This window comes from Phoca vitulina, unplaced genomic scaffold (genome assembly GCF_004348235.1).
Source record: "Phoca vitulina isolate PV1807 unplaced genomic scaffold, GSC_HSeal_1.0 scaffold3, whole genome shotgun sequence".
Classification (NCBI taxonomy): domain Eukaryota; kingdom Metazoa; phylum Chordata; class Mammalia; order Carnivora; family Phocidae; genus Phoca; species Phoca vitulina.
Genome location: NW_022589706.1, coordinates 53,332,901 through 53,345,336, shown reverse-complemented (window position 1 = coordinate 53,345,336; position 12,436 = coordinate 53,332,901). Strand labels below are relative to the sequence as shown.

The following is a 12,436-nucleotide window of genomic DNA, read 5'->3' as shown; positions in this document are numbered from 1 at the left end:
TATGAATATTTTACCTTTATCTGGAAGCATTCAGTTTTATTTTCTTCTTGGCAACATGACTGAATAGCTGTTTCATAGCAAGCAGACATGGTCAGAATAGTGGGTCCATACAAGAATGGATGCTTTTGAGATGTTTCATAAATGTACCTGTAATTTGGAAAATATGAAGTTGTGGTATTTAGAATTCAAGAACATGTGCCAACACTGTTTCTTCATCTAGTTTTGTTGACCTGAACTTCTAGAATTTCATGGTGAAAGAGATGAGGTAGGATGATACGTAAACACATCACATGTTCACGTCACTCTGGACAGATCACTGTGAAGTTAGTCAGACATTCACTGAATGCTCATGAAATGACCAACTGTAACTTCCAGGCTGGTGGGGAAAGAAAAAGTAACTAAAACTTGTCATTTTTATATAAGAAGTATAAGATAGAAAGTTCAGTAGTCCAAACTGAATTGTAAATGCCGGATTGTACAGCTGGTGCGGGAGGATTAAGTTTAGAATCTATTAGTGATGGGGGAGGAGTCTCTCAAGATCATCCAGAAGTTCTTTCTAGACTAGGAAAGTTAAGGCCATTGTCCTCCAAGGTATGCCCCTCAATATTTTGGTTTGTTACTAAGTCCCCTGTCTTTATTTCCCTCTCTAGTTCATTCATTCCTCACACTCGAAGAGCCGGGGCATCACCTCTGCCTTTCAGTTGTAATACCTATCTCCTCCTATTTTTGCAAAGCTTGCTCAAAAGACCCCACAGACACACATGCAAAAATATTCAACAAGATGACATTACAGGCAAAAACTGGCTCAATGCTCACACAAATCCATTTTCTTTTCCTGTGCACACAGGGAGACTCCTTTTCCAGGCTCCCTTGCAGTTAGGTTGAGAACATGTAACTGAGTTCTGGATGATGAAATATGAATGAATATGCTCCACACCACTTTGAGGTGTGGCTGTTAATGTCTCAGCACAGTTCCCTGCTCTCTCTTTTTCTGTTTCACAGTGACCTGGGAAACACATGCTTCAGATAATAAAGAGATGGAAACATCTTGCATTCCCGAGTTACCCCTTGGAGAATTCTCAGGAGCTGAGGCAAGTTAGAGAGAGATGAGCTGCCAAGTGTCAGAGTAGCCAACTAAAACAAAATAAAAGTAACACTCAAGACTTTAATCATTTATTGGGATAGTTTGAGCAAGAGGTTAAACTGGAGAAAGGGCTGACTCCCCAGCCTCTCCCCCTGTCCACTTTCCCTCCATGATCCCATACCAGTACCAGCCGAGGATCAGGTAGAGCACCACAGACTTGGGGATGGCTTTCTCCTGCGGGATTCACAAACAAAAGGCTCCTGTGGTTTTAAGGACCCTGGGGCAGGGGGGAAGGGGAGGGAAAAGGACTGGGAGTGGGAAAGCCCTGAGTGCTGAGCCAAAGTGCACCAAAGTCTGTCCAAGTTTCTCCCTCCATCCCCGCAGTGAGGAAGTCACAGCAGGGCTGAGCTAGGAATGAAGCTATGCACAAAAACATGGCTGGTATGGGGGGAGGAAGGAACCCAGCCCGTGACTACAGCTCCTTCAGAGACTGAAATGTGTTTTGTCCCAGTCCGGTGTGGGAAGGGCAGCTTGCCCCTCTGAGGCCTGTGATCCATAATTGCCTATTGTCAGGCCTGGAAAAAAAAAAAATCATGCCCAGGATTCAACTAGGAGCCAGAGAGAGCCAAAGAGAACCACCCAATTTAGACTGTGATATGAAAAAGAAATAAATCTTTACTGAATCCAGCCAATATTTAGGATTTTAGGATTTATTTATAAATTTAGGATTTCCTTGTGACCACAGCACAGCTTAGTCCATCCTGATTATTATAGTACTATCCTTAATGCAAGTTTATGATGTAATATCTATAAAGTAGGCCAATATCACCAGAAAAATGGTGACACCAGAAAACCAGGTTTTCAACATTGAAAGGAAAGGATAATGGAGGAAGTGATAGAAAGAATAGCGACTTGGTTCATGTTTTAACTTGCCCCCACCCCAAGTTCCTTGGATAATACATAAATCTGTATGCCTGCTCCTTTGGAATCTAACTCCAAGTCCTTTGGGGATCCCAGAGAAGAATACAGCTGCAGAAACCGCTGAAGTCAAATGAAAAATTTCTACTGTTGCCTTCCCTGGAATGATTGAAAAAGCAATTATATCTCATGACAAATAGCCAAGGAAATGCTTAACATATTTTAATAGAAATTCCTGAGTGCTATAGAGTCTAAAAGACAAAATCCCACCCAAGAAGGTGGCTAGAGTTTCTGGGGTCAGGGACTATATCCATATGTGACTTCATCAGAAGACTATTTCTTGCTGCTCTCTGACCAGATAGGGAAGAGTGGTGCCATAACAGAAGACAAGAGATTTGCAGGAGACCTGAAGCACTAACCAAACATCAACAGAGACCTTATCTAACAACTGGTGTGTAGCAATCCTGTGGTAACATTTCCTTTTGGTTAAAAGTACAAAATCTTTCTTGTGGGTGGATGACTGAGGTGGTAGCCATCAGAGTTGTTTACCAGAGATTTCCAGATCCCCTCCTTTCAGGCAAATGGTAGGATTGTGCATCCCCACCCCCTCTGAGGTGACGTATGACAATGGGACTTGCTGGTTAATGATGTGTGAGAAGAAATGATGAGTGTTGCTTCTAAACAAGCTTAAGAAGCAATGCATGATTTACTATCATCCCCTTCCCTTGCCATAGTAATCAAAGAAGCAAGTGTTGAGATGGTGTCTTTGTCAACCTAGGTCCCTAAGTGACTATGATAAGCAGACCTCCTACCAATCTACATTGGACAGATAGCATGAGTGGGAAAAAAAACAAAAACAAAACACCTTTTGTTATATTGAGCTGCTGAAAATTAGAGATTATTTGCTACCAAACTAAAGTTAACTTATCCTGGGATTATTACTTTTGCTTTTTAAAAACCTATAAAAGAAAAAAATCATCCACAAACCATGGAGGGAGAAAAATAGGCCAAATAATTAAACTGAACATTATTCATTAGCAAGATTTAGAAAAGTCTGTCTGCCCAAAAAACCCTCCTCATTCTCACCAAGGGGCCCCAAACCCCTGGAAGTTTAGTCAACAGGCTTCTATCAGCAGAGTTTCTAAGCCCAACTTGTAGAAACAGAACAGACCAGCAGAACTGATATTATCAACATACACCTGCCTCCCAACATAAGGCAAAATTTTTGGTCAATATGAAATTTCACCAAAGCCATTCAATACCTCTGCTCTTTATTGTGTATGCTGAATTAAGGGTTTATTTTTGTGCTACAGTAACAGTTCCCTTAGAAGATATTCAATATGAGCCAATCTAATTTCAAATCTCCAAAGTTTAACTTAGTATAAGGAAAAGCTTTCTAATAATTAGAGCCATTTAAAAAATGGAATGTCCCTATTGTAAGGTAACATAGGGTCAAGCTTGATTGGAAGTCAGGTTCTATTGTCAGACTTACAACAGAAGCTTACAATAATTAAAACTGCTATTGAAAATTCCTTAGATAATCCAAAGGCACAATAACTATGGTTTTGTGTATTTGTAGACTATGCTATATTGTGAAAAATCTGAAAGAGCTGACTTTTCCAGCCAGCTCTGATGTGTGTTACTGTTTCCTTGGTTGAGAATTAAATGAAGTTGTTGCTTTATAAGTATGAGACAAATAATTAGAAAATTATTTTTCCTTGAATAATTATAGCTATAATTATTATGTCTGCACATAAGTTAAGATTAGCATTTAAAATAATTCCTTAATATTGACTTCATTGTAAATATTCAAGAAGAGATTAGATTCACTGCATGAGTATTGGTTAGATTTTGTAATCTCTGAATATTCAACCCAAACCTGATTTTATAATTCTCTCTTAGAGTGGAAGCACTATAGTAAATAGGTAGCTGGGTCCTATTTTGGTTCCCATTTGGTTGCCCCTGATGTCAGACAAGTTGGAACCTGCCCAGTCCTCATCCCTTAGTCCTTTCTTTCCCCCCCTTTTTTTTAAAGATTTATTTATTTATTTGAGACAGAGCGCGCATGCACACACACGCATGCAAGCAGTGGGGAGGGGCAGAGAGTCTTAAGCAGACTCCACCCTGACCTCAGAGCCCGAGGCAGGGCTCGATCTCGAGACCCTGAGATCATGACCTGAGCTGAAACCAAGAGTTGGACACTTAACCGACGAAGCCACCAGGCACCCCAGTCCTTTCTACCTAAGTGGCTAGGGCCAATTAATTTCTTCTTGAAGGCTCAATAATGTCTGGGGCAATTCTGCCCCCACATGGGTGAATTAAAGGAGTTTACATTATTCAACATCAAGTCACCCTGTCTGCTCATTCATCTCTGGTCTAAAGTTTCATGTCTAAAATCTGAAATCAAATCACTACCAATCCTCCTTGCCCTCTAGAACCAGCAATCAGATCATTGCCTTATTCCCGTTGTCTGAGCCTGTCTTGATAAGATGGCTAGAATTGCATTCCTTGAGAACTAAAGTTTTTTGTTTCTCTTATCATTTCTACCTCTCTAGGCATTGGTTTCCTGCCTCTAAACCCAAGCCACTTGCTCGCACCCCTTTACAAATAGACCTCTATGCTCACTAGGAAAACAAAATAGGAGCTTGCCTACCCATTTGCTATAATGCTGTCCACTCCGGGTGGGAATTATAGAATCAGATTTTATGAGTAGAAAACTGATCTCTGTCTAATCTGCAGTTGTCACTTATTCTTAGGTTCCCAATGACAGGCTCTCTCCATGCCTATCAGATACCCTCTCTGCTATCCCTTGGAATCTCCCAAATGCCAGCCCCTTGTCAGACCTATTCCCTGCTCTCTGTCCCCAGTACTCCGTTTATTATGCTCTGCCTCCTTGCTGTGCCTTTCAACAGCATTTGCTACTGGTCTGACTAATCTAACCATTAAGGAAATGGGTCCTTTATATTGCCCTAGTAAAAATTATTTTTAAAATTTTTTTGTCCTAGTCATTTTTAATGTTTCTACAAACAGACATTTTCATGCCCTGTCAGGTTTACTGAGATTGTAATTGTCATTCTGAGGGAGAAAAATATATATTGTAGGTCAAATTTTTACCTTAATTCATGTAATAAAGGATTGTGTTCTTGGAGGCCCATATATATATAAAAGATCAGTCTTCAAAATTGGAAAACACTCTTCTTCAGAGAGTATGGCAAGGAGAAATGACTTACCTCTCCTTCACTGACACTTGATTCACTTTGTCCATCTCACAGATCTGCTCAGGATTTGGAATTTGGAATATGTCACTGTAATCTGCATCATCTTTTTTGTATAATAGGAAGCACTTGAGTCTTGCTTTGTTATTTATATTGCAACAGTCAGAAAACTTCTGTTTGTCAGCCTTTCCTTGGTTATTACAAATGTGCTCTAGGAAGGTAGTCATCTGCAGGAGGAAATAATAATTTAAAGGGGAAGCATGTGTGATCTACATTCCTAGGAAAGTTAAAGAATTATTATCAAGAAAAGGCCACTGAGCATATGATCTTACACTCTGTATTTAATAATCCCTGGACATAGCTCTTTTGAGCAAAAGTTTTTTAGGTTTTTAAGTCTAAATTCCCACATGCTAGACATGGACCAAATGGAACTTATCACTCTCTCCTTTCCAAAATAATTGTGATTTCAAATTCATTTTCATACAGTTGTTAAGAGGTATTAAACATAAGCCAAAATTCCAGAGCCTAATGAAATCAGGGTAATTTTTGTAACTATCCACCAAGAAATAAATGTCATTTGCTTCCCCTGCTTCCTAATTGTTTTTAGTTTGGTTTCCATGGGAAGTTATTTTAAGAATTGAACTCCGAGGCAGTGTGTATTCAGTGTCAAATGTTCAAATGAAAATGTAATAATTCAGTTAGTTTTCAAATACCTTTGAGTGGCAGTAAATGTGTGGGATGCTGTAAACTGCAAACAACATACATGTCCAGATTTAGGGAATAAAGGTGGAAAAAAAAGGCCATCTTTTGAAGTAGAAATAAGAAGGAGTCACTATAAAATAAGTGAGACTAGTGACTGGCAGAAGCACTTCATTTCCAATGTCTTTGTAGGGATGCCTGCGTGGTGCAGTCAATTAAGCAGCTGACTCTGGATTTTGGCTCGGGTCATGATCTCAGAGTCCTGGGATCAAGCCCCACATAGGACTCCACGCTCAGCAGGGAATCTTCTAGAGGATTCTGTCTCCCTCTACCTCTTCCCCTTCCCCAACTCTCTCTCTAAAATAAATAAATAGATCCTCTAAAAAAATAAGATAAAATAAATAAAATGTGTTTCTAATTAGACTGATGGTTTTTCTTTTTTTCTTAAAGATTTTTTATTTATTTATTTGACAGAGAAAGACACAGAGAGAGAGGGAACACAAGCAGGGGGAGTGGGGGAGGGAGAAGCAGGCTTCCCGCGGAGCAGGGAGCCCGATGCGGGGCTCGATCCCAGGACCCTGGGATCATGACCCGAGCCAAAGGCAGACGCTTAACGACTGAGCCACCCAGGCGCCCCAGACTGATGGTTTTTCTATGTCTACTAAGAGTCTAGTAAGAAATAGGTTTTAGCCCCAAGAAGATGGAATAATAAAAAAAAAAAAATTACCAATAGAGAAGAAAACTGTTGATTTGTAGTTTAAAATATTTGGCACGAGACAAGTGATCCAAAACATATGTAGATTGTACAAATATGTTAGTGTTCATCAAGAATTTGCTCATCATAAGATAGACACACTTTATGAGACAATAGTAATCCCCAAGATTTTCTACTAACAAGGAAAAGGAGCCCACAATAATATTCACTTCTTTCTTCCTTTTCATATACTCTTAGAAACTTTTTAAAATTAGTACTTTGATTTCCCAGGAACCTTTATATGATGATGTCAGATAATAGTATTCCAGTGGGAGAGGCGGAGCAACCAACCAAAATGAACAAATTGGCCTCTACGTTATAATTCATTCTCTTGAGCATTTGGTTCTCTGAGTCTGATCTCCCAGAGATGAAATGAAGAACTGTAGGCTTATAAACCTACAAAGGTTGTATTTTGAGTGTGATTGATATACATATTGTTGCCTTAAAATCCCCTACTTAATTCTTCAACATCCCACTTCATAACAACACCTTTTGGTTGGAATTTTAGTTTAAATAAGAGAGAGAAAGGCAAAACATGATTCACCTACCAATTGGTGAGAGCATTCTGACGGTGACTCATGTGCCTTGAGGATCTTGCACTTCTCTGCAAGATCTACCAACTCTTCAACTATGGTTTGTACTTCTTCATAAGTTAATTTCTGAAGAAACTGAGCAACCATAATCCTGGTGCTGAAACATAACACTTGTGAGAGTGTTAAAGATAAAATCAAACTTTTCCTCCATCATTGTTAGATCACTGCCCCCTCCCCATTCCAAAATGATTGTGATTTCAAATTTCAGAGAAGAGAATGTTGATAACAAAACTCACATGTCTCTTAAGTTCTCCTGCAGATAATTTGGGCTATTAATGTGGCGCAAGGCTGAAAAAAATGAGATTTTGTTTGCATAAGAGGATATTTTCAAAATTGAAATCTCCCTTTATAATTCTGAAATCCATATTTATTCACTTATAAATTTTCAAATCTTCTTTATTTGCCACCAAAAATTAAAACAAATTTTACCAGACTATATCTTCACTTGTGTTTAAACTACATTCTGTGAATGACTTATTTCTATTCAAATATATTGTGTACTTGATATCTGTCATTAGCCCACAGATAAGTTGCATGTACTTGTGTTGACACACCTGAATTAATTAACATGATTTGGTTATTTAACTCTTTATATTAGAAGTTACTAGCATATCCAAGGAATACTAAGAAAATTAAAGTTTAACATTGGGAGCAGATGTATAAACATTAGCACTTTGCCAGGCTTCATTTGGCAAAGACAATATCTCACCCATTTTGGATTTACTCATCAACTTTATCTTTCTTAACACCTCCACTCACCACACACACACACACACACACACACATATGTTATCTATTGAAAACAATATCTTCTTATACTAACAGCTTCCAAAGAGCTGAGCCTCTTTCTGTTAAATAAAGAAACTATTATCATCTCTAATACAGGGAAAGGCTTTGGAGTCAGTTACTCTGAGTTCAATTTCTAGCTCTGATACTGAATGTGGCCTTGGGAAAATAGCTTAAGCTCTCAAAGTTTCTGTTTCTCTACCTAGAAAAAATAAATAAACTCTACCACATTCGATAGTTGTTAGGATTAAATGGAAACATACGTGTGTAGCACCAAGCACAGCACCTAGCACAGAATAGGTACTGAAGAATGTAGCTCATAATATTATTCCTGCTACTATAAACACAGTTGCTTTATCCAAAATCATTTACCCAATTTCAAACACAAGTTTGAAATGTATCTTTCCCTCACCTAGAGTGGAAGTAAGGCTAAAACGAGATCTTCCTGTGTGTGTTGCCTCAATATATTAGCTCTCTTTCTGCATCCCTTCCACAAATTAATTTCTAGCAATTTCCAATGACTCTGTTGACAATGATGAGCCCTGAGGAAGATAAGCCTTTCCTTATATTTTAGTAGATATTTTAGTAGTCATCATGCCTTATGTCCTGGCACGTGGGATGTATAGATTGTAAATAGGATCCCTACCTGCAGCTAGTAAACTTCTCTGAAGAGTTTGACATTGAACGTAGCTGAAGAAAACAAGAAAACATATGGGTCTAAGAGTCTTCATTGTTCCAGATGAACCTTTAAAGAAGGTGCTCTATCATCTGAAAGAAATGAAGAATCCTTTTTATACTCTTTTCAAGGAATTACTATTAATAATTAACCTTTTCCTGGTGAATATTTTTTCTAGGCCAGTACGACCCTGATAAAATTGAAGAAATTCATGACAACGGAGAAATATTGCTAATGGATGGCATTCATTAATGAATACTGGATTTTAAAATGAGTCATGTCAATCTACTTGTTTTTTTTCAAGATTATACCATGTAGGCCTTGTAGTAATCAATAAGCACCTTTGGTACAGATCTCATTTCCTGGGAATGCCTGTTGACACGGACAAAGTTCTGACGTGGCAGGAGGGAAGGTAAACATGTACTACCACAAATTCAAATAAATGGCTAAAGCCCTGGTTCCAGTGCTGGGCACATTTTCAAGTCCCTGGGGCGGGGCGGGTGCATAGGCCTTGGGAGCAAACCCAAGGAAATGGTACCTAACTTACTGAGTGTTTATTGTGAGGCTGGTGCTTTATATGACTATTTTTAGACAACAATATTCTTATTTCTTGAATAAGAAATTAAGATTCAGGATCATATAGGCCTGCCCGCCATACTAGGTAGCCACCTAAAAGTGGCACCTGGAAGACTTGAGTTCTGGAAAAGACCAGGAACACATTGTGCAGTCTGTCGAAAGGCCATAAAGCTGCTGAGAGCACTGGCGAGGGTGAACCGAGACAAGTGCATGGGCAGCTTCTTGGCCCAGTAGCTGTATGAGATTGAGAGCATCACGAAACTCAAAGGCAGACATGAGGACGACGTGGAGCTGCCGGACCAGCGAAGACATCAGGATGCAAATGTGCAGATGAAGCACACCCTGGTGCTGAAGGTGCTCTATGAGAAATGGGGGTTGATAATGAAATTGGGCCTTTTCATCTCTCAATTCAAGGAATGAACTTTTTCAATGACCCAGGACAGGCAACCAGGAATCACTTCCAAGTGCATGCAGCTCTTGAGGCTTATATCTGAGGCAGACCCAGAGGACCTGGATTTGCCTTGCCAGGTCAGGGCCTGCCCACAGGACTGAGAAGCCAGCCAAAAGCAGCACTTGGGAGCCTCAAGTTCTGGGGAGGCTTGGGAACACACCACGCAGCCTGTCTATAGGGTACAGGTGGAGGAGTCTGGACACCTTGCAAGGGCTGATTCCAGCATGCTGACCATGGTATCCTCAAAGAGAGACACTTGGGAGTCGTGTTTGTTACAGTAGCCTGGGACTTCAGAAAATAGGCAGACCTGAAGCACTTGGATCACCCTACCATGTTGGAAACAGGAAGAAACAGAAATTTTAAGCAGACCAATTACCAGCGATGAAATTGAATCAGTAACCAAAACCTCCCGACAAACAGAAGTCTAGGGCCAGATGGCTTCACAGGCAAATTCTACCAAACGTTTAGAGAAGAGTTAATACCTATTTGAAGCAGGAGAGCTAGGTTCTTGTCTCACAGAGTACAAGAATTAATCTCATGGACAAAGGAGAGTGAGCAAAGCAATAGAGTTTTAAGTAAGGATACAGAAAAAACTCTCAGGAGTGGGAGGGGTCCTGACAGGGTTGCCAATGTGGGCCTCCACCGACAGTCTTTTATCTAAACATTACCTTAACATTCTTGTGACGTCTTGGTTTGAGTAAGGACTGGTGATAACATCTTTAATAGCTTACTTCTACTTTGGGGTCTGGTTATTCTTTGTTGGTCACAATGTGACTGCCATAAAAAGACCCCACCTCTAACGCCCAGGGCAGGGTGGTCTGGTTTGTTCCCTTATCTCTGATTTCACTGTGCTTCAGCATTTCTGGGATTTTTGGTGAGCCTATTTCTTCCTACCTAGCCGCAACTGCTCCTTAGTCATATTCTCCTCAAACTACTCCAAAAAATAGAAGAGGAAGGAAAACTTCCAAAATCATTTTATGAGGCCAGCACTACCCTGATACTATTACGGAACCTGGACTGGATCACCCGACAGAAGAACCTAGGGGCACTCAGAGATCTTGGAGGATAGGAGGTTTATTTAATGCCGGTGGGCTCAGAGAAGAGCCGTCTCCAAAGGTCTGAGCCCCGAGCACAAACAAAGGGGACAAATTTATACTCTTCTACTTCCACATACTTGGCACTTTTGGAGCGTGTGCGAAGCAGGGCAGGGAGAAGAACCCAGATTGGTGTGTGCAGGAAGCAGAGCAGGGAGAAGAACCTGGAAAAGCCCTGGGGCAAGGACTGGGACTCTCTCGCTGGCTCGGTCGGCCATCTTAGGACACAGATTTTCCTTATCATTCCTCCTTTTGATGCCCCTTTAAGCACCTAGTTTAGAGGGCATCATTCTGTTTGACTCTGAGGGTTGACTGCAAGTCTTGGAACAAACATGGACTTAATCATAAACTTAACAGCACACCAGGTAGTAGAAGACCAGGACTGACTAGGGCCAGGAAAACCATGGTGAAATGTGCTCAGGAGTAGACAGCAGAGGGCCAGTAAAAGTGGGATCTATGACCTTAGGTAGAAGCCTTTGGGGGAAAGTCCAGTCAGGAGGGGCAACAGTGTAGAGTCCAACTCCCAAGATGAGGGAAATCACGCCGATGAGAGCCAGGGACTGTGGTGAGCAGGTGTCCATCAGTCGGTGGGGTCTCATCGAAAGTGAAACCAGAGTGGGTTCGTGAAGTCTGGCCGGACCCTCCACTGGCACAGCTCCTCGTCTGAATGATAAGCTTTCTTCTTTCTTCCAGTCTTTGACCCAAACTGAGTCCCCTGTCTGGAAGTATACCTGAGACCCTAAGGAGATTGGGGCCCTCTCAAAGGTGTACTTTTGTCATTTATTTAGGGTGGCCCCCAGGGCCTGAAGCTGCTCCTTTATCCCTTTATCTCCAACCTGATACACGTTTCCTGGAAGGCTTCCCAAGCACAGGGGAGGCCATCCATATATTAATTCAAATGGGGAGAAACCTGATGTCCTGGGCATGCAGCGAGCACGCAGGAGAGCTAGGGGTAGCAGATTAGGCCATGGGAGGTTAGTCTCCTCACAAAACTTTGCTAAGTTTCCCTTGAGGGTGAGATTTGTTCACTCTACTTTCCCTGAACTTTGGGGCCGGTAAGCAGTGTGGAGTCTCCAGGTGATGTTGAGAGATTTGGTCAAGACCTGTACAATGTCTGCCACAAATGCGGGTCCATTGTCACTATGGATTGTTAATGGCAGGCCGAACCGGGGCATGATCTCCCGCAAGAGGACTTTAGCTACTTCCCGGCTTTGCTCTGTCCTGGTCAGGAAGGCTTTGACCCACCCAGAGTATGTGCATATTATTACTAGGAGATATCTGAACCCCTGCTTGACTGCACATCTGTGAAGTCTACCTCTAGATCTTCAAAGGGGGTTGCTCCCATCCTCTGGACACCTGGTGGGGGCCGTGGTGCAGACCGAGCATTATTTTTAGCATGTTACATATCATTCACTCATTGCTCAGCATAGTGCTGGCAGCTGACTGATGTAGTAGTGCTTCTTGAGAAGGGCCTCTAATGCGGTTTTTCCCAGATGAGTGAGTCGATGGTGTTCCTTGACTAGATGCCCTCCAGTTGCTGTTGGAACAAAGATGAGCCCATCTGGCATCATCCACCATCCCTTTTCAGTA

At 41.2% G+C, this 12,436-nt stretch overlaps 2 protein-coding genes across 2 annotated transcripts in view; both read right to left on the bottom strand.

Annotated features, from left to right (window-relative positions):
* Positions 1-8,780, bottom strand: part of LOC116629327 (alpha-fetoprotein-like) — a 43,723-nt gene extending 34,943 nt beyond the window's left edge. The window contains exons 1-5 of the mRNA XM_032399630.1: positions 8,696-8,780; positions 7,500-7,551; positions 7,219-7,360; positions 5,233-5,444; positions 15-147 (exon numbers count right to left, since the gene is read on the bottom strand). Of these exons, the coding sequence (XP_032255521.1) occupies positions 15-147; positions 5,233-5,444; positions 7,219-7,360; positions 7,500-7,551; positions 8,696-8,780 (624 nt within the window). The remainder of the gene's footprint in view (positions 1-14; positions 148-5,232; positions 5,445-7,218; positions 7,361-7,499; positions 7,552-8,695) is intronic.
* Positions 8,781-9,360: 580 nt separating this feature from the next.
* The window catches only part of AFM (afamin), a 36,288-nt gene continuing 33,212 nt past the window's right edge, over positions 9,361-12,436 (bottom strand). Inside the window, exon 16 of the mRNA XM_032399619.1 lies at positions 9,361-9,535. Within this exon, the coding sequence (XP_032255510.1) occupies positions 9,361-9,535 (175 nt within the window). The remainder of the gene's footprint in view (positions 9,536-12,436) is intronic.